This window comes from Perognathus longimembris, chromosome 4, assembly GCF_023159225.1.
Source record: "Perognathus longimembris pacificus isolate PPM17 chromosome 4, ASM2315922v1, whole genome shotgun sequence".
In the NCBI taxonomy this organism is placed as follows: Eukaryota; Metazoa; Chordata; class Mammalia; order Rodentia; family Heteromyidae; genus Perognathus; species Perognathus longimembris.
This window is the reverse complement of record NC_063164.1, coordinates 10714665-10737683: the sequence shown is the minus strand read 5'-3', so window position 1 is coordinate 10737683 and position 23019 is coordinate 10714665. Positions and strand designations below refer to the sequence as shown.

At 35.4% G+C, this 23019-nt stretch overlaps 1 protein-coding gene across 3 annotated transcripts in view; it reads right to left on the bottom strand.

The window, feature by feature from the left end:
• The window catches only part of Cul3 (cullin 3), an 80032-nt gene that overhangs the window by 42475 nt on the left and 14538 nt on the right, over positions 1-23019 (bottom strand). Inside the window, exon 2 of one of the 3 annotated variants that reach the window (XM_048344654.1) lies at positions 13843-14040. The exons of 1 other annotated variant lie outside the window; for it this stretch is intronic. In XM_048344654.1, coding sequence (XP_048200611.1) covers positions 13843-14040 — 198 coding nt within the window. Of the gene's footprint in view, positions 1-12659; positions 12796-13842; positions 14041-23019 lie in introns of those variants that run through there. One more of the 3 variants, XM_048344656.1, reaches the window with a different exon arrangement.

The window sequence follows — 23019 nt, the reverse complement described above, 5'->3', positions numbered from 1 at the left end:
TATATACTATAGTACACACAAAAATAAAACTATACTGAAGATCCCAGAATATGTAACCACCTATTCTTTTTTGTTTTATTTTGGTTTGGTTTGTCATGGCTTGGGCTTCAGGCCTAGGCACTGTCCTGAGCTCCTTTGCTCAAGGCGAGTGGTCTACTACTTTGAGCCACAGCACCACACTTGTTTCATGTACTTTCCTGCCCAGGCTGTCTTAAAACTATGATCCTCTCAGATCTCAGCCTCCTGAGTAGCTAGGACTATGGGCCCGAGCCACCAGCACCTGGTCATCTATTCTTAATAAAGAACTTCGTTATGACAGCAAGTTTAATGTAAATTATATTAAAATTATTCTGATTTTGGAACATATTTCAAATTGGGAAATGATTTCCAAATGTACTTGGCACATCTGTCCAATGAATGAAAAATTAATTAGAAAAACTGATGTTATAAAATATTTTCTTTAAAAAAGTTTTAAATATTTTTATAAAGGTGATGTACAGAGCAGTTAGTTATGTAAGGCAGGTTTTATAGTTCAAAAGCAGGTTTTATAGTTCATTTTCCACACGGTGCCTGAGGACCACTGAAAATGAAAATAATCCCTAAATCACTGACTGAAGTACTTTAGAATAAAAAATACCAATACTAAACATATAATAATTATTTATACCTGGCTTTCTGCAAACAAAATGGTATCAACTAGCACAATGTCATATGTGACTAATCAGTAGCAGTAAACTACCAGTGAAATGACAGTAATTAAGAGCTAACTTTTTTATTATTTTTGTATGTGCATACAAAAACATATTTTGTTTACATACCTAAAAATGAAAAGTCTGTAAAATTATTGCAGGTCATTCTAGGTACAAAATAATTTTCCTGTAGTATTTCCCTAAAATGTTTCGTAATACATAAAAAGTGATGCATAATAAAAGACCAGCTTAAGATTGTAAAATATGCTTTAAAGTACTGTCATATAAACAAAAATGTACATTAAGTGAAAAACATGTAAAATTTTTTATTACTATTACATACAAAGTTGAAAAAGAAAGTTGGGACAACAGTTGAGTGTGTGTGCACCAACACTGCCAATATTATCCATTAACCATTATTATTTTGCAACAGCAAAGCCAATGGTTAAGAAATCTTGCAGAACAAAAGTAGACTAGACCTAAGTTCTACTGGCATAATGAGGGGAAAAAACCCTGTACTGAGGTTATCCACATACAGAGTGCAATTTGAAAATGAAGACAAGAACAGATTCAGAAGATTAAGGGTTGAGGGTTAAAAAAACAACAACACAAAAAAAATGAGTACCCCAAAAGAACTATGAGAAAGAAATAGCAGAGAACAGTAGATCAATCTGCAAAGACTAAGAGTACTTGAAGAACTTTTAAAAATAAATTTTAGCCCAGAGAATGAGAAGACAAGTTTCAGGCTGGGAGAAATATTTTTAAAACATTTATAGCATATTTTCAAAGAGCAATGGGCTATACTACAATGAAAAGACAACCTGAGAATTTTAAGCAACAGCCATGATGTAAAAATATAATAAGTTGGACTCTATCAATTCTCCTTAAAAAGCTTTGTTCTAGAGATCCTGTCAAAACAAAATAAAAGCTACCAACTCAGAGAAAAATGACTTTTACCCAGAATTTTTAAAAAAGACATGATCAGACACTTCACCAAAGTAAATATACAGAAAGCAACTGTGCATATCAACAGATGGATCCAACATTACTCATGGGAAGATACAAATTAAAACCAGAAAGGTCCATTAGAATGAGTAAAGTGAACTAAAACAATATCAAGTGCTGGCAAAGATTTGGAGTAACCAGAACTATAAGTACAGCCTGTACAGGAAAAGTTTGGCTATTCCTAGTAAGTTCAATACACTTACCAAATGACTCAGCAAATAGAGGCATTTAATCACAGAGAAATGAAAACTTATGTTCATAATAGCTCTACGCACAATCATAAAAAGCCATATTAAAAATGTCTGTTATCAAGTACACAGGTAAATGGGTAAGGAAACTGACACATATTCATACAATATCACTGAGCTTTAAAAAAGGAACAAATTAGTGGCATTTCCAACAACTCGATTCCATATCAATTATGCTGAATAAGGTCTGGAAGCATGGCCCAAGCAGTAGAGGTAGAGTTCCAATTGCAAAATCTCTCTCTCTCTCTTCCTCCCTCTCTCTCCCCCCTTCTCTCTCTCTGTCACACACACACACACACACACACACACACACACACACACAGAGTAGAAAGAAGCCAGACTCAAAAACAAAAGATTACTACTTATATGATATTCTTTTATTGTTTTTTTCCCGTTTTGTTTTGTTTTAGTGACAAAGGTTTCACTCAGTATGCAGAAAAGGCTAGTGTGGAACTTGTCTCTTGCCTTTGCCTCCGGAGTAGATTATAAGGTGTTTAATACCATATCAAGTTTGTATGACATTCTTGAAAATACAAAACTTTTTTTCATAGTATGAAGGGGCACAGCCTTTGGGAGTAAAGGGACTGTTCTATACCCAGGTTAATAGTGGTTACATGAATCTATCAACATGTTAACATTCAAATAATTATAGATAAAATAAGAGCCAATTTTGTTGCATATTAATCTTTAGAAATTTGTAGCAATTATGATTCTGAAGTTGGGTCCTGTTAGCATAATTCATGTCGCAAACTTTGTTTATAAAAAGCAACTTAAATGCCAAGCAATGTCATAACTTACTCTGAAACCAGCCCAGGTTAAAAAAAAAAAGTACATGGGACTCTATCTCCCAAATAACCAGCAAAAAGCCAGGCTGGATAAGTGGTTCAAATAGTAGAGTGCCAGCCAAGTAAGCATATAAAACCCTGAGTTCAACCATCCTCCCCACCAATACTGGAAAAAAACAAACAAAAAAACCCTAAGCTGCAGGTCCCTATCAAAGTAAATCAAACTATGGGTACCCTGGGTATTTTATGTATGTTTGTCTGAATTAAGGACGGGAAGGGGAACATCAAAATTTTGAGACCAAGGGTAAAAGGCAAACCAGTGCAACAGCAAGACTTGCAATATGTTGTAAATTAACTGTTCAACTGGGGTGGGCGTGGGGCCTGGGGAGGAAGGTGGGAGAAAAATGAGGGAGGAGGTAACAACAGGTTTGACAAGAAATGTACTCACTACCTTACATAGGTAACTGTAATCCCCTCTGCACATCACCTTGACAATTTTTTAAAAAAGTATGGGAGTTGACAAGAATCCTCACAGGGAGGAACAAGCATGAGCATGCTGTGCTTAGTTTTCCTATCTGAGCATCTCCATGGATTGACGGAAGGCTGAAAATGGAGACTTAATCTGCACAGTACCCGTCAGCAGGCATCCTCTATAAACACTCATAATGGTAACCATTTGCAGAAGTATGTTCACAATTTAATTTTGATTCATCAGGCAAAATTCCAGCCATCCAATCTTAATTACATATTGAGTTAAGACAAAAGAAATCACATAGGACAAATTATAGACTTTAATTCTAAACATCATTAAAAGCAGAACAGGATCATATAGTGGATAATCCATGGAACACTAAAAATTAGACTCCCTTCTTTAACAGAATAAAAATGACTTAAAATTTAGGACAAATACTCAAATCCTATAAGCACAGAAACTTATATCTAACATTATATTATTTATATATTTCATTATACTGAAAAATATAAATTATGCACTAGAAACATGGAATAGGACATGGATAACATGGACTACATGCTAATAACAAAAAAAAAACATAAAAAAGTAGAAAAGAGTAAAAGTGTGACTCATGTGGTAGAGCACTTGACTAGTAACACAAAGCCCTTAATTCAAACCTTAGTACCAACCAAAAATAAAAAAGTTCAAGAGTTGTAACTTCAAGAGATGTGCCCGTCTAGAAATCTGTAGTCTTGTAACATTCACCCAAAAGCAAAATAATCAGAATTAGTATTTGTAGACAAGGGTGCACAGAGTAGGTGCTAACTAGGACCCTGACTAAGTCACTGTATTTAGTCTATATCCCTCTTTTCTATATCACTGTGACTGATTAGATATTGAATGCATCATGCTCTATTGAGATGACTCACTCAATTAAGAAGATTCAATTACTCCTGATTTACTTACATTGATTTTGTATGACACTTTAAAGTGTTTTTCATAATTTTAAAAGAACTGACCACTTGATGCCTCATAAGTACCTTTCTGGCCTAAACTAACTCTATAACGTTGTTGCTTCATCCGATAAAGCCAATGTAATATACCAATAAGCAACATTTACTATGATCTATTAAAATAGCATTTGTCTCACGTGATAGTATTTAAATTTGAGTACTGTGCTAATCATGTGTGGTCATGATCAGCTTTTGTCATTTTACAAATTTTTCAAGTTAGTAAATTTCATTTTTCCAACACTAATAAAAATTCTAGACCTCAATTCTAGACCTCAAAACAGTTCCCACATTACCCAATCTGGCACAGATCTAACAATAAAATTAGCTTATTAAAGCGATGAGTCCTAATGGGAGGCAAGCCTTGGGATACAGGCCATCTCTATCAATCTGACAAAATAGAAAAAACTCCTCCAAGGCACTTTCCCTCAACCTGGTAATTCCTTACTTGAAAGGTTAAGAAGACAGACAGTGCAATGGATTCCTATTTTCATAGAAAGAGTACAAGCATGCACACACATAAAGAATGGTGGCAGTACAGGATTATAAATGACTGCTATCCTTTCCTCCTGACTGGAAGACGCCTTCATACCTTGAGAGGTTCTTAATAGTCAAAATCCAATTTATATAGTCAAGAGGACCATATTGACTATATAATCAACATACATAAGGTCAATTGAATATATAAATATTATGATAGCATGTGTCTTTTCCTGATTGCTGTCAGAAGATTCTTCCATAATTTTACTCACTTACAGTTGATAATATGGCTTAAAGGATTTTACAAAGACCATGCTACTTTAAATTTCAAATCAAATACACTTCACTTTTCACCTTTACTCTTTTCTTCAATTGTCATAAAGAAATGAGGTCCTAATATCAGTATCAACTACCCAAAGATAAAATATTTCCCCCAACTTAGAATCCAAATGCTTATAACTGCTTTCTTTCAACATGCAAAGCCAGATGTTAGGTACTATGAGAGGATATAAGATGTGATTATTTACTTTATAATTTCTACAGGGAAACAGGAGAAACCTAACATTAGGATTAATGTGATCTTAAGAGATGACATGACTTGAGGGAAGCACAAAGACAAGATGTGTAGCCAATATATTTTCATATTCATAAGTAATCTGCAACATTAGGGGCATATTTGGCACCATTTTTAAGATGCATTCTTGGTTCAAATGTTCTTTAAAAAAAAAAAAGTTAACAAATGTTAGAAAACTACAAGCCCAAAACAGTATCCTGAGCCGGGTGCTGGTGGCTCATGCCTCTAATACTAGCTAGTCAGGAGACTGAGAATTGAGGATCATGAAAGAATGAAGAAAGATAGTTCTTCACAAAAGTATTACATTGTAAATTATCACTTGTAAAGCACTCAATTCCCAATGATTAAGATAGTAGGTACACTGAAAGTTATCACAGTACTATTATCACTGAATTCTGAACAGTGTCCATGTTGCTCAGTTTAACTGTGAATAAAGTAGTAATAGATATGTAAACCGTATAGTATGACCATTACCATTTCTGTTCTCTTGGTGGGTACCATGGAAAAAAATGAGATACAATTTCACAAAAATCACCATGTGTCTTGAAGCAGGAACATTTGAATCTTAAAACAAACATTAAAAACAAGCAAACAAAAAAAGTTTGAAGGTACAAAGTCCCAAAAGCAAACAGCATAATTTAAACTGTAGTTAGGTTTAGCAACTAACTTGGGGAAGTAGAAGTATTTTCCTATACCAGAAGATAAAATCAATCTCAGCAATTTGTGGTTGGTTATAAACCACAGTGAGTTCTACTGAACTGCTGGTATTCTGAGATTTCTTTTCAACAGAAATCAAATGTAAATTATATATAAGAGTAAGAGATACAAAGATGAAAGGTCCTATAGCTCATTCACTCATATATTTACATCACTAAAACACCAACAAAATGGGGGAGTGGGAGAATAATTGCTCCCACAGCCCTTGCAGTTTCAGCAAATTACACAAGAATGGCTAGTTCTTGGTATCAACCAGTAACAGCTAAAAACCTGGTTCTTCCCTAACACCAACTCTCTTCCAACCCCTTCAAAGAAAGCAGCTATTAATCTTCTAGACTCTATCTCAATGGTCTCTACTTCATACTCAAGCCACTTATTCCACATATCAAAGGATTTTATATCCAGCTCAGCCTTTCTTTTCTCTGATTCCTATTGCCACTCCAATATTCAACATAATTTGTTTTTTTCTAACACCAGTAAGTTAGAAAATATAAGATAAGAGAACTGAATTGTCAGTGCAATACTGAAAACAGTGTTCATTGCTAACTACACCTCCACTGCAATCAATCTTTTTGAAAGGTTAAAAACAATGGCTCTTTCATCAGTGAAATAAAACTGCAACTCCAAACACTAATTTGCAAACCTATTTTAATCTGTTAAACACTTTCATATCCTACAAATACACTTAATGGCTTTTTATATTGTACTACACTGATCCATGGCATATACGCTATTTTTCCATACTAGGAACGTGTTCTGTCTTTGATTACATGATAAATGGGTAAGGTCCATCCAAACTGATATCTGCTTTGTATCTTGCCCTAAATCAATCAGCAAAGTAAGTCCCTATCAACTCTGATTACCACACTAAAACTGAGTTTCTTGCTGGCATCATGTCTTATTTGCTGGTGGACAAAATAAAAAAGAAATGTATTATCTGTGGGGCTATGAACTGAATCTACCTTTGTTAAGAAAAATCTTACTCCTAACTCATCAACATTCTTCATTTACTGCTATCATTGTATTTATATATTACACAAAATCACATTAAAAGTCTATTTCATCCATATTTGTCTACAAAAGAGGGAAAAACAATCAAAAACTTTATTATAAAAATCTACTTAAGTAACTGGCCTACAGAATGGTTCAGAGCTTACCTTAAAGTTACCAACTTCATTTCCAGAGGCATTAGTAGTACCCTCACATACCATCTTAAATTACCTATAAATGAATATAACACTTAAAACACTTGCTCTTCTCCTGCCCCCTCCTAAAAATGGAGAGAAAAATCAATATATTCAAAACATAGCTTACAAGGGGACTTCATTTTCAGTATCCATGCATACAAAAAAAAAGATAAAATGTTATTTGTTCTACAAACGAGACTTTTCAGTTTACAAAGAAATTTAAAGAAGAAAACCATTTAAAAATTCAAACTACTAGGCTGGAGGCATTGTCTCAGTGGTAAAGCCCCTGCTCAACAAGCATGCAGCCTTACGTTCAAACTCCAGACCATCAAAAAAAACAAAACAAAAACAAAAAAAAACACCCCAAAACCCAAAGAACAAAAAGAAGGGGTTCCCTTTCCAGGTTCCACTGTCCCTACCTGCAAAACAAAGAGCTCAGAATTTAAATTAGGATTCCAAGACACAGATCCAAATATGTAAGTCCAAAGCCCACCATATGCACAAAGGCAAGGATCTTTGCTTGATATACTGAAATGCCTAAATCAGTCACTGGCACTTTAATAGGTCCCCAATCAGCAGTTTTCAGAAGAAATTTGTTCTGCCTTCTCAATCGTTGTAAATTATTACTCAAACAGACTATATAGGTAGGAAGACTTTGGGAAAAAAATCATTGAAGTAAATCTTTTTATCAATAAGAAACTGATTCTGGATTTTCAAAGCTAATATCCTTTTTCTTTTGCTATTTTTCCCCAGAGGAAAGCAAAATTTCAAAGTACCATGTTACTCAATTATCACTACAAAGCATTGCTTTGAAAGATGACATATCTATAAAACCTGTCAAGCATTACAGATGATAAAGTTCTTGCCAAATTAGTTTCCCCTCTCACAACTGAAATGGTTTTAATTTGTACATACTATGGCAGAATATGAAAGGTAAGCTTCAAAAACTATAATGTTTCTAAGTCCTAATAACACAAATAAGCCAAATGTGATGACTCACATCTATAATCCAACAAACATCAAACTAACATAGGAGCATCATAAATTTCAAGCTATCCCAGACTACACAGCAAGGTGGCAATGAAAGAAACAGCTGACTCTACTCTTAAACTGTCCACGAGTGAGAGGACTGATCAATATTTCTGAATTTATAACTGTTTCTCAACATTTAAAACACATGCAAATAAAATACCCATGAAAAGCTGTAACTGTTAAATGAGCTGAGTCTTAAAAGTACCATTAAGCTGAGGCCAGATGTGATAGTATACAACTGTAATCCTAGCTACTCAGGATTAGAAGGCTAGAGAGACACTGTCCAAGGCCTGTCTAGAAAAACAAAGTAAAGCAAAGGAGGTAATGGTTTAACCAGCAAGCACAAGGCCCTGAATTCAACCACAGAAGGGGGAGAGGTGACCATCCATTAACATTCTGCCAATTTCAGTCTCCACTACAATCTTTCATCTATCAAACATAAAATACTGGAACTCCTCAGGTTCCTGCTTGGATCTTTTGTCTCTGATGTCATCAGAATACCAACAGCACCTTAAGTATCATCCACACATGTTCACAACCCCACATCCACATTCACATTTCCAGTTCAATCCTCAAGAGAACCACATTCAGTTTTATAGGCACCTTAAAACGAATCTGTCCAGTAAGTAGAATCACCTAGCTAGCTGTCCAGGACTCTCAAACCAAGAAATTACCTTGGAATCTTCCCTGTCATGTTTTTACCATCAACCAGCAGGATAACATTCCTTCTGGGCATGAAATATGTACTGGATCTGAAAACTTTTCAGTTACCACTGTCACTACACTATCACTTACCTCAGCCACTGTATTGCTCCTTTCTAGTGCCCTCACATTTCACTCTTGAGCCCTCTAATCCTCCACACAGCTACCACAGTAACATTTTAAAAAATTACATCACGAATGGCTTCTTACCATGCATACAAGTAAGCAGTTCAAAGCCCTTCTGTCACAGCTTCAGGGCCTACCTGGCATAAGAGCTTCCGATTTCCTCATCTGTCCCATTCTTCCCTACTACCAACTCTTAGACTCACCATTCACAACAGGCTTGTCAGTGGCTCTGCTCTAGGAAAGATGGCCCACTGCCCTTCATAAAATGAGGTTTTACTGGCATCGTGCCATACTCATTCACTCACATATAGTCTACTGCTACTTTTGTCTTATAGCAGCAAAGCTGTGGAACTGTGACAGAGACCGAATGGCTCAAAAAGAAGAAGAAAAGAAACCAAAACCCCAAATACTGTTTCGGGCTCTTTACAGGAATGTTCTTCAATCCTCTTTGCTAATGCATACTCTCTCATTTCAAGACCCAGTTTAAACATTACCACTGCATGAAATAACCGTTTCTTGACCTATGTAATTTACCTATCTTTTTGCCTCTCTTCCTCTATTACGGTTGGCTATTTTTATTATATTTCATACTGTATTTTAGAATCATTACTGTTTATTTCTGTTCCATGAGTATAGCAATCAGATATGTTCTGTTTATCAATTCATGTGTCTTGTCGAACTCAGAGCCTCACAAATAGTAAGCAAATTTGCATGATGAATTATCAGGATATCTTTGAGGCTCTGACAAGGTGACATATAAAAGCGCTTATACTCTGAAAAGAGTATCTTTTTTCTCCAATATAACCAAGCTTTCTAAGTAATTTTCTTTAGATAAGGGGAAAGGACTGAAACTGAAATGTTTCCATATTTACAAAAGTAAGATTTTTCATACAGCAAGGCACAAAGGCCACATCACATCCTGCATTTTGCTTTGAGCTGTAAGAATGTCAGCAAATTCCTCTGTTTCTTCAAAGGACACACTGCTTTAAAGATTGGAAGAATGATGCACTGCCAGAAGTGAACTAGAAATGTAGGACTTAGATTTTCTGTGCCTGTTTCTATTTGGGGGACGTTATTTCCAAAGTCAATAATCGACTTTAATATTTAACTCCAGTGACCTCTTTGGAACTTCCTGTCATCTGTTCTGTGGCTGATGTACTGCTCTATTTTATATATATCAGAATGTTCACTATTAAAAAAAAATTCATGTAGCACTTGTGTGCCTTTAATTTGTAACAAAGCCTTACACACAGGTGCAAAGAGTAAATCCTCTTGCAACTTTTAGGGGCTGGGAATATGGCCTAGTGGCAAGAGCGCTTGCCTCCTACACATGAAGCTCTTGGTTCAATTCCCCAGCACCACATATATGGAAAACGGCCAGAAGGGGCGCTGTGGCTCAGATGGCAGAGTGCTAGCCTTGAGCGGGAAGAAGCCAGGGACAGTGCTCAGGCCCTGAGTCCAAGGCCCAGGACTGGCATCTATCATGGCAGCTCAACATAGGACCTCTTTTAAACAACTCAGTATCTCTTCAATTTCTCATGGCATTATTACAACTTCAGTATCTTCTAAAATTGATTCAAAGTTCGAAAATCTTTCATTTAAGCCTCTTTTCTCACGTTTTCCATGAAGCAATTCTCAACTGTAACACATAACACAGATACCTGTGTCCAGACTACAAAGCACTGCTTTAAAAAGAAAAATAATACATTTGACTCCTAATACAGTCTTCAACTGACACACTTGTCAATTCCTCAGTATATTCCTCACCGGAGCTATTCCAAAACTCCATGTTACAAATGTAGAACTGTCTCCATAAAGATATGGTTTATTAGATTCAACTAACTTGGAAGGCCCTTGCCAACCTCAATTTCAGCACCTTATCCCTTGATCAATTCATTCTTTCCTCACAGCAGATCTAAAGAAGTATAAGGGCTCAACCTAAAGCCGTAACACCTGAATTCATATCCAGTTGACTTGGTTACTATGTGTAACTGGTAGTTGGTTATAAACTGCCAATTCTCTGTGCCAGGGTATCTTTCTTTGTAAAATAGAGGTAACAGTATCACTGGATGTGACCACTGGCTAACTTAATATACAAAAAGCAATCATAAAAGCAGTAGGCAAAACTGAGTCTAACAAACAGCAAACACCAACTAATAGTTATGAAACATATAACCACTCCCTAAAACTTCTGACAAAGTCAACCATGCTTCTCTTTCTATATTTACTTCTCCATTGCTCTTAACCCCATAATCTTTCCATATGTAAGACCTCAGGTGTTCAAATCGTACACCTTTCAGTGACTTTAAGCAAAATACTTCTCTACATTTTTAATGCTAAACTTCTTAAGTCAATCCTCATTTCCCATGACTAATTTACCATAGTTTGCTCCTTAACATTCATCTATCTTGGCTCTGGACTTCATTCTCTGAAATCTAACATATACCACTCAATATATGATATCAAATTCCAAATTTCTACATCTAGGTCTGAGCTCCTGCTCTAGCTTTAAACATATGTACTATATGCTGTGTACTTGAGCATTTTATGACTCACGATTTTTCTCACACATAACATTGCTTTCTAAGGAACATTCCAACTATAAGAATTGTCAAAATAAAATAATTAACATATAATGAAATCTATCTATCATACATCAAATCATCCCAAATCAGAGTTTTCCACTCTATTTCAAAACACAATATTTCTACAGGGGGGAGGGGGGAGCAACAAGGGACTATAACTTGCACAGAAACCAAATTCTTCTTAATCTTAATCTAGTATTTCTGACATCTAGTCATTCCTAACATCACTTTTACTCAAAAAATTTCCAGATTTTGTCTTTATTCTAGGAAACATTCTCCCAAGTCTACATTTATATCATTATCACATTAATCTCCAAATATTGTTACATTATTACTGATTTTAAAACTTCAAAAAATCTCTACTATTCAGTCCAAATTTCTTACCCTGGCATTCAAATTTTGTATAATCTGTTCCTAGAGTACTTTGTAACTTGGTTACTCACTAATTTCACTTATCATCTAAAGGTAACAAGTTTACCTCTTTATAATCATATGCTACCTTCCACCCTGGAATGCCTTCTCTATTGCTTATATATATTCTCCATTTTTTAAGGCTTAGTTCAGTTTCTTCATTTGCCATGAAGTATTATAGCCCAGATAATTTCTCCTTCAAATGAATTTCTAAAATTATTTATGCATCTATACAACTTATTTGCCACGTGTACTTACATAATGCCTCACACTGTTACCTGAATGTGTCATCTCTCACACAAAAGTATAGATAATCCCAGGAAAGGATAGAATAGTATTTTCCTAGATTCCTCTATTTCTTTGAGTGAAAGCTTTGAATAAATAATAAAGCTTTAACAAAAAATGATTGCAGGAAGAACACACTTTGTTTCATGAAATACTGAACTACTTGGGTCATGAAATCCCCACCCCTTTCAAGAGAAAGGTAACAAAGAAGTAGAAAGTTGCTATTTTATAACTACCACAGTAATAACAGATGAAACAGTCATCAGTGTATGCTAAAGTCATCATATGATAGGGTCCTAAAGGAATAGGTTATTCAAAAAGTTCCGAATAAAACAGAACAGATTATTAATTACAAAGGGAAAATGGTACCTTCACAGTGAAGAAATCTGGCGAACACCAAGTGATCAAAGTTAACATCACCAATAATGGGATTAACTGACATCATGTGCCTCCTGGTGTGGTGCACTGAGGACACAACATCACTATGTATTATTCCTGCCAAAAATGCATAACCTGAAACTAGTCATGAGGAAACAATCAGACAAACCAAAGCTCAGGGATGGTCTAAACAACTGACCTATCCTGACAAAGAACGTGTCAGGAACTGTGTATATGATCCTGGATAGAATCCTGGAGCAGAAAACAAAGGACATCACTGCTACACAGGATAACTGGTAAAAATTGAATATCAACTGCAGAACAGTAACATATAAAAACTAAAATGCTTAATTTTGATCACAGTTTTGATTTACTAAAATGCTGTTCTTAGGAGAAAGGTTACAAAGCATTATATAGAATAAGTGAAATCTAGAACTTTTCTCTATCATTCAGACACAACAATAGCAACAAGAACAAAATCAATGGGAAGAGTTGCAACAAACAGCATATAATACACAAAAGCTCTTTATACTACTCATAAAACTTTTTTTCAAAATAAATTTAAGAAAACCCTAAAACTAAAAGTATAGAAAGTATTTTATGAATTTGTTTATGTTATACTTTAATAATCTTAAAGGAAGACACTATAGAAAAGTCATTTTATAACTAAAGTTACATTTTTATTTGCAGTTTTCTCTATAAAACCATTTGTTCCAAAAAGTACATGCTTTCTTGGGATCATAAAAACATTTTTTAATGTTTGTCCATCACTAATCTTATCTTATTCATTTACCACAGAACTTGAAGCAAGTAGAGTCAGTTTCTACTAGTGAATATATTTTATTTTTCAAATGCAATAAAAAGGAGAATTAAAATGGCTGGTTAAACTACATTAAGAAATCCTAATTTTATGTAACATCAATAAGCACTTGTAAATCAGTGACTATTTGCTTTACTGGGTATAATTATCAAAGTTTATAAACTTCATTTTCCCTCAATTATCAAAAATTCTTAGTCAATTTTAAATTTTGAGTAAAGTTTTGTATTACAGGTATGAATTGTAATTTCTATAGGCTTCCTGGAGACTTTGAAAAGAATATTACAGTCAAAACATAATATAAAGGATTTTCTATAGTCAATATTGTATTAGCAACAGTCCTTTAAAGTTGGATACCTTATTTATGAGATGTTCGGTAACAACTTCTCTTAGTCCAGTGTAGAGCTTTTCTCCATGTTTATGCAAAACCATTGTATATGCATTTCTATATAGCTCCTCAAAACTAAGACCACTGTTATTCTTACGCTGGATTTCTTGAATTGCATTTTTCAGAAGGTCCCAAATGCTGTTTACGTATTTTTCATCCATGGTCATCTGTAATATCCAAGAGGGAGACAAAAACAAAAACCAATGGTTGAAATGTTTCTGCATTGGTCCATACAGTAAATATTTTGTTATAGGATTATAATTATAAATCCCATGATTTGTAAGGATGCTAACTTATTTTAACAAAAAAAAAGTTTCCAAAGCTAATAAGAGCAATTCTTCTCTAATCTTAAAAGACCACCTCTTCCATTCTTATCCACAGAACTCTCTACTTTAAAGATCATCATAATCATCTATTTACCTATAAATCTACCAACCCTTCCACTCTCCTCCCATGTACTTGTAATGCTGAATACCAACAGTACATGTTCTCTTGTGCTCCTGACATGAACCTATATCGTTAAAAATAACATATACCCCTATTTACATAACTGAAGTCTGAATTCATGACCATTAGCATCAAGGGTACCCCCCTTCCTGCAACCCTACTTTTCTAGTCTACTGATTCTACTTTTTTTTTTTTCTGATTCCATTCTTGTAGATAATTTCACATCATCTCCTACATCCTCACTCTAGGATAACTGATTCCTATTCTACTAGGAAAACAGAAAATAATTTGAAGAAGCATGTCATGAAGTTTGACCACATTCAATACGGTCAGATTATATCAATATCATCTGCTAGTTCTTGTGTTCAAAGCACCAAGATCTTGTACCTAAGTGATAGGAACACTTTAGAAATGTACAATTTCAGGATCCTGCCACAAAAACAGAACTTTCATTTAAACAAGAACACTATGACTAGGATGGACACACACACACACACACACACACACACACACACACACACACACACACACGGGAGGGGGGAAATTAAGTGACAGAGTACTTCCTTCTTAATTAGCCTACAAGGTGCCTTCATTTCTACCATTTCACTGAAACTACTCTTAAGAAGGCCGCCAAAACTTTTATATTACTAAATCTAACCAAATCTTTACCTACCAAGCAGCAATTAATAGAGCTGATCACTCTTCCTTAAAATAGATTCCTGGCCAGGGTGGGTGCTTCATGTCTGTAATTCTAGGTACCCAGGGGCCTGGGAGATTGTGGTTCAAGGCCTACACAGACAAAAAGTTTTCTGAGATCCTTTCTCATCCCATAGCTGAATGGAAATCACCTGCCATCTTAACTTTCATGAAACACAAAATGGTACCTATACACAATGGAATACTACATAGCGATTAGGAATGGTGAAATATTGTTATTCGCAGGGAAATGGTCAGAACTCGAACAAATAATGTTGAGCGAGACAAGCCTAGAACACAGAAAACAAAGGGGCATGATCTCCCTGATATACGACTGTTAAGAAAGGGTGACGGAGAGACAGTAGAGACCAGGTCTGTGAAACCAAAAACTGCTTGTCAAATGGTATTTCCCACAGGATTGGGGCAGCGACCCAACAGTATGTAACTAAAACCAAACAACTACTCTACAACTATAAAGGTCAAAAATTGACCTCTCAGTGGAATACAATAGCCCAAAAGCTATGTATGTACGTTCATATAAGACTACTGTCGACATATTGTCTAATATCGACATTACATTTAAAGCCCATGCGAATTTTCTTGGGCTTGGCCACGTGGATACTGTATATGTTCTTGATACATTGTGTATTGTATATATGTCTACCTGACCTAGGGAAGGGAAAGAAAAACAGGGTGTAAGATATCACAAGAAATGTACACACTGCCTTACTATGTAACTGTACCCTTTTTGCACAACACCTTGTCAAAAAATTTGTGTTCAATTAATAAATAAATTAAATTTTAAAAAAAGATCTAGGCTGCCTAGGGCAAAAAGGAAGACTATTTCAAAACTAATAACGTAAGCAAACCAGTCAGAATTAGGGGCACAGCTTGAGTGGTAAAGTGCCAGCCTTACAACTACAAGGCACTGAGTTCAAACCTCAGTCCCATCAAAATAGGACTCCTTGCTTACCTTACTTGGTTCTTACCCATTACCACAATCCCTAATCCTAAGTAAGGTTCAAGTTCTGGATCTCTAGTCTATCTATACTCAGTTTCTAGGTGAGGCAGATCTCTTCTATTCACATGGCTTTAAGTTAACCTCAAATTTTATATCGCCTGTTGGCCTTTTCCTTGTACACCAGTCATATACCCAGCTACCTACTCAATTTCTAATTGAATACCTTAGTAAGCCTGTCAAATTTACCACGTACTGTGTAAGTTCTAATTCTGTCCCCAGTCTTCTTGTCTTGTAGTCTTTTCCCAGTGAATAAATGTCTACATCATCCTTCAGTAGACAAAGATTATAATCTTTACTTAACTCTCACCTCACTTCCAGCCTGACAGGCTAGAATACTGTTGTCTCTACCTTCAAAATACATCCAGGGTATAACTCCCTCTCACTACTTCCATTGCCACCATGATGGTCTAAACCATCATTAGATTATTCAACTGCACTCTTCACATTTCTGTCTGCTATAAAACATGACTCCTCTGTTCAGAACCTCCAAATGACTTTTCATTTCTCTTAAAAGTAAAAGTCGAACAGAGCTAAAGTCTAATCTTCACAATGTCTTACAAAGCCTTATTCATGCTATTTCTTCTTAATTCATCTCTTTATATTCCTTGTTCACACCATTTCATGCACACCAAGCCTCCTTACTATTCCTTCAAACATATAATCAAATTGATTTCAGTGTCTTTGTATTTGATACTCTCTAGAATGCTCTTTCCTTGGATATCTGTATGACCCAATGACCCAAACATCTGCTTAACAGTTACCTCAGAATGAATTTTTAAATGTCTATTCTATGTATAATATCAATATCCCTTCACTACTGACCATTCCAACTCAACCTCATTTCTTTTTTTATTTTCTTGGTTTCCCTTCCTCAAATGTCACCTCCACAAAGAGTATATTGCGTATGCATATATGTATAACGTATATGCACATATATACTGTGTACATGTTTAAGTATGCGCATGCACGCATGCACACACACACACACACACACGCGTGTGTATGCTACTATCCCTGTCCTGAAGCTTGAACTCAGAGCTTAGACTGCTTGAGGCACTCTGCCACTTACTTGATCCATATCTCTACTTCTGGCTTATAACTGAAGAGTATCAATGACTTTCCTGTCTAGGCTGGATTTGAAACAGGATCCTTAGACCTCAGCCTCCTGAGTTGCTAAGATTACAAGCATGAGCCACCAGCACCCCGCATGTGTTATTTAAACAGCTGAATTCCTCTGTTCCTAACAAGCAATGCTGAGTGAAGTTCTGCTGATAACTAAAAAACCTTGAATAATGTAAATAGGCATTATGGCTTCTTCTCACCTGAACTAGACTAAAAACTATTGAGCTAGTTCAATCCTTGCCAAAATCTATCAGACATGAGTGTGAAAGAGCAAGTTTTCCCACCCTAGCTGGGAAAGAAAAAGATCAGATCAATTGGAAATCAAGAAAATCCTTAAGTAATAAGCATGTGATTCAAATTATGTCTTATTTTCACCTTTTCTTTTTGAAGGACTGAATGAATCTTGGAGCCTGATCTGCAGGCAGCCAGTTGTTACAAAGGCCTGCAGCCTGCAAACACCCTTAACATTATCAGGAAACAGGCCAGAGAGGAAAGACAGAACAAAAACAATACCAACAAACCAACTCAGCTCCACATTCAGAGCCGACTTGGGACGCCATGGTGACCGGAGGTAAGCCAGAAGACAGGACACAGGATGTGAAGACAGACATGTGGCATAGCCTTATTTTAATCTTTTATGAGGACTTTTTTTTAATGCTTTAACAGGTCATTTTCTTTTTTCAACCCAAGTCCTAGATCCATCAGTGACCTTACTTGTGACTTTCAAAGAATCTGCCACTATACTTACAGTGATATATGTATATATATTTTTTAACCAGATACCCTGATACATAGAATAACACTCATATGAAACAGTAAAGGTGTGGTTCTCCATCTAATTATTCCAAGAAGAGTAGCCTAATGTGACAACAATGGTCTCAAATACTATGTGAAATCTGGTTTTAGTTTGCTTACAGAATACAACCAAGTTATAAGTAAACAAAGACATTATCTCCTGAATTTTTTTTAACTAACAAATATACAAAACTATTGCAAAGAAACATCAGTTCCAGAGATTCCTACATTGCTACTAGTTGAGCAACATTTCAAGTGATCTTTTTAAGGTCTTTAAAGGCCAATATAAGCTAGAAAAACTACAAAATGTCTCCATTCAGCATAATTAACTAAGGTTTCTATAAGAAACTAAAGAATTTCTAAAATACAACCAAGAGTCTTCAATATTATACAAGTACTCACATTATGACAGAACTAGTTTCCTCATACATAAATCAAGAATTATTTTACATACATACAAGGCCATTTCCAAGTGCACTAGAACAAATTAACCATATGGTATATGCAGAAGAGAATTCAAATAGTGTAATTCCTTAGAAAAAAAATCAGTCCAACAAAATAAAATACCAGGAAGCTGGTACTTGAGATGGGGGAATGTCAAGTGGAGAGAGGGACAGATGAGTGAAAAGAAGGAGGAAGAATGAAGTTAAAATACCCAATGCATATCCTACGAAACTAGGAAAATTGAGGGAGGTATGTATGTAGATAGGGTTGGGAGAGATAAGGGATAATGATGAAAGGGATGATACCGATTAAGATGCACTGTACATAAAAACTGGCAAGCTGAATAGAAAATCCTTTGTTCAATTACATAATTTTTAAAAGTTTTAAAGAGTTGTTTCATAAGCCAGGTGCTAGTGGCTCACACCTGTGATCCTAGCTACTCAGGAGACTGAGATCACAGTATTCCCCAGGAGACTATTATTTCCCAATTAACCACTCAAAAAAAAAAGTGGAGATGTAGCTCAAAGTGGCAGAGCACTAACTTGAACAAAAGAGCTCAGGGACAGCAGCTAGGCCCTCAGCTTAAGTCCCACAACCAACAACAACAAAAAGTTGTTTCACACTCCAAAACTATATGCACTATTATTTTGTGCTCATGTCTTACAAATACAGCAATGTTTGTAAAGTAACATTGTAAAGTAAATACAAAGGAAAACAAAAACAAAACAAAGACATTAAGTAACTTCCTCAAAATCACAGAGCTGAAATTAAAACTCAAATATCCCCAAATCCTAAACAACAGACTCACCTATTTCACTGCACTAGCATGGAAAAAGCAGCATCAGAATGTGACTCACTGATCTGGGTAAACACCGCACAGCTTAATAACAGAGACTACAGGTTTTGCTGTCAAAAGAACTGTGTATCATGGCCCATTACTCACTATTCATGTGAACTTGGGCACATTATTAAACTCCTTTGAGCCTTCATGTCCTCATTTGTAAAATGGGTTTAATAACATTATCAATCTCAAAGGACTGTCATGAAGACAGTCAATAGAGGTGGCTTAGCAAAGCCCAGGATATAGTATAATCTATCACACAAAGAAGACTAACAGAGTGACCACTGAAAAGAGTCTCCTAAACTCTCAACATTCATCAAATAAACATCAGAAAGGAATATAGCTTTTAAGCTTTGCAGATAAATAGATATGAGATAAAACAAAAAAGCACATGAAAAGCATAACTTTGTCACAAACCATAATGCAGTTTTCTTTCAGAAATATTATTCTTTTTGTCTCCTCATTTTCCTAGTCATATAAATTAATTTTTAACCCCATTACTCTATCCCTAACTCTTTTAATTCTCACATTGAGAATCTATGTATTTTCATTCATTATCATGGTTACAACTTCCAATGCACGCACAGTTCTAAAACTTAAGAAACATTAGGTTGGCTTCAAGGGAATCTAAACTGTATGCATTTCTTTCTACACAGAAAAAAATGTCTTAGGATTTTAGGTGGGATTTTTTTTCTGGATTTTTCTTTGATTAATTGGAGATAAGAATCTCATGGATTTTCCTGCCCAAACTGGCTTTGAACCACAATCCTCAAGATCTCAGCCTTCTAAGTAGCTAGGATTACAAGCGTGGGCCACCAGCGCCTGGCAGGCTTTCCCAGTTTTAATCAAATTTCCAAAGTTTTACCCACATCTTAAAAATAGGATACATAACTGGTTTATATTAAGAGTTCTCATATCTACACAGCCACCTCAGATTTTCCCCGGAAACCTAAAATTATTTAACTATCTATACTGCACATGTTCAAATGCTCCAGACATTTCCAGAATTTCCTAGGAAATTCAAATCCAAACCTGCCCACACCTGACAGCACACAGCACCTAATTTTATAAAATAAAAGCATAAACCTTACATTTGGCATTTGTTCCTGTCTAAGACCTTCAATGAAAAAAAGATGGGGTGGGAATTAAGTACCTTAAGGGGGAACACATCTTTCAAGATCTAGTTGCAGTTTTTACATCAGTTGCTGTTACAGAACCTCCCTCCCCTTACTTCCCACCCCAAATTTTCTTTATATCCCCCATCTTCTGCTCTTATTTATCTGATTCTTCACATGTTCTCTTGTACTAAGCTCAGACATCATAGTCTCTAAGGAACTAAACCCTTCCCTGACCTCAAAATTAATGATCCTCAACAGTTCCATACTACCTATAATATACCTATCCTATATTGGGTCATCTTCTTCTAGATCATGACATTATTAAGGTATTTCACATTTTTCTTTATCACTTAGACAATGATAAAAAGATAGCTACTGAATTTTGCTCATCTTACACCAATGCAATTTTGAAACGGGGATAGTTACTAGGTTCAGAGGTATGGAAAATCATTTGAATGTGCTTGTCTGCAACAACCTAAATTTTAAGTATCTTTTTCAAAGGAAAAGAGGTACAATAATAGACAATTCTCAAATGTACCTATCCAAAACACTGTCTCCCTATTTATTTTAAAGGCTTCGGAAGGCTATTAACAAATATTAAACAGTATTAAATGTATTCATGTTAATTGGAAAAAAAAACACAGCAGAACAGAATATGCCCTCCAAGAGAGATAAGTAAGCTACAGTCTTTCTTTCTCTAAATAAGCAAGTCCTAAAACAACAAAGTGAAATAATGTACCAGCAGAAATCCCTCCGTATACACGATTTGGTCCTGGCATCAAATATATCAACACTAGCAAAATAATTGTCTCAGATAAGCCTAAAATCTCCTACTCATGTATCCTTGATATGGAAACACTGTCACTGAAAGTTTCTCAACACGTTATCAATAAAAATATAAACTGTACTTCACTAAATGATAAAACGTAAAGGCTCTGATTTAAGTACGTTATTAAAGTAGGCTTTTAAAAATGTTTTCTCATAAAGTGGCAGACTAATTATTTGAGCAGAATTTTAATCTCATTCATGGCACTGATATGAGGTTTGCAGTAACTGCAAAAAACCAAAACAGAAAAGGACACACACACACCAGGTGGCTCAAGTCTGTAATCCTAGGTACTCTGGAGGCTAAGATCTGAGGATTGTGGTTTGAAGCCAGCAGAACAGCAAAGTTAAGAGTCTTGCCTCCAATTACTCACCAACAAGCCAGAAGTGGAGCTGTGGGTCACAGCCCAGGATCCGAGTTCAAGCCCCAGGACCAACACATACACAACACACACACACACACACACACACACACACACACACACACACACACACACACACACACACACACACACACACCCAGGAAGAAAGGAATGTGAGCACCAAGGCTTCAGCTATGTTCTATTTTAAAGCAAAACAGTAAAATAAAATGTACAGACACATATGCACTTTAATGTTTGCTATTTAATTATGAGTTCCATATACAACCCTGCTCCAAGAAGCTCAAGTTATAAAGTAATCAGAAATTCATTTAATAGGAGGATAAATAGATGTTTTTAAAGGGAACATATCAACTATTCTTATATGATTAGTTAAGGAAATTTTTAAAACACAAATCAATACTTTTTAAAAAAATTATCTTACCTCCTCCCAATCCAGAGCTGTTTCCTCATTTTTAAGTGCCAATAAGAAAATTAACTCAGTTTTTTCTTTCAAAAATACCTGACCATCTACATTACCTCAAAGGATAACAAACTTCAAAATGCCCACATTTAAAAGCATGTAAGTCACACCTTCACAGTTCTCTAATTATCAAAAGTTGGACAGAACTACATCATAAGACAAACTGAATCTGAGCTGAAAAGAACTGTAATCTTTGCTTCACTATATACAAAGCACAAGAAGTCTTTAGTCCCTTGTGAATATCATCTACATGAAGAAATCTGAAACAGGGTGGGTGGGAGAAAAGGGTGAAAATTTGAAATTCCAGGCAATTCAGAATGACACAGCTAGAAAAAAATACAGAAGGAAAAATGCTTGACTTGAATTTCAAGCTTCAGCCTCAAAAACAATTTCCTTGGTACAAATACCAGGAATAGCAGTATAAATGCAGTCAAATGCAAATATTATGTAAGAAAGCTCCAGCTCAGAATATATCAAGTCTCTCTTCCTTTTTTATTATACATGGCATGATGCCAAGTGACATTCAAAAATATTATTTGAACACTATTTAACAGTTAATAACATAGATTCTTACTTGATGACTAATCACTCAAGGACATACGACATCTACAATAATTCTTCAAAAATGGTTTGAGACTCTGAGGCAAACAGCCCAGTTTGGCACATTCAGTCTTTAATAAAGCACATTATTATCAAACTTCCCAAACCTCACTTTCCTCATCTCTTCTTGGCTTGAGAAATGGATGCTGGTGTACTCTGTGGCAACTAAAAGTTTATGAAAGCATATGGCATAGAGCATGTGCTCAATAAATGTGGTTGCTTCTTTCTGCATGATTTGATCCTGGCATCAGGACTTTACTACACAAGACACATACAGCCTTTATTAATGGCTTAAAAATGACCGTAAAGATACTAATATTTGGGTGACTATTTCTCTTTTGTGACAGTGGAAATCATGGGAGTGGAAGTAAGATAAAGGAAGGAAAGGAAAGAA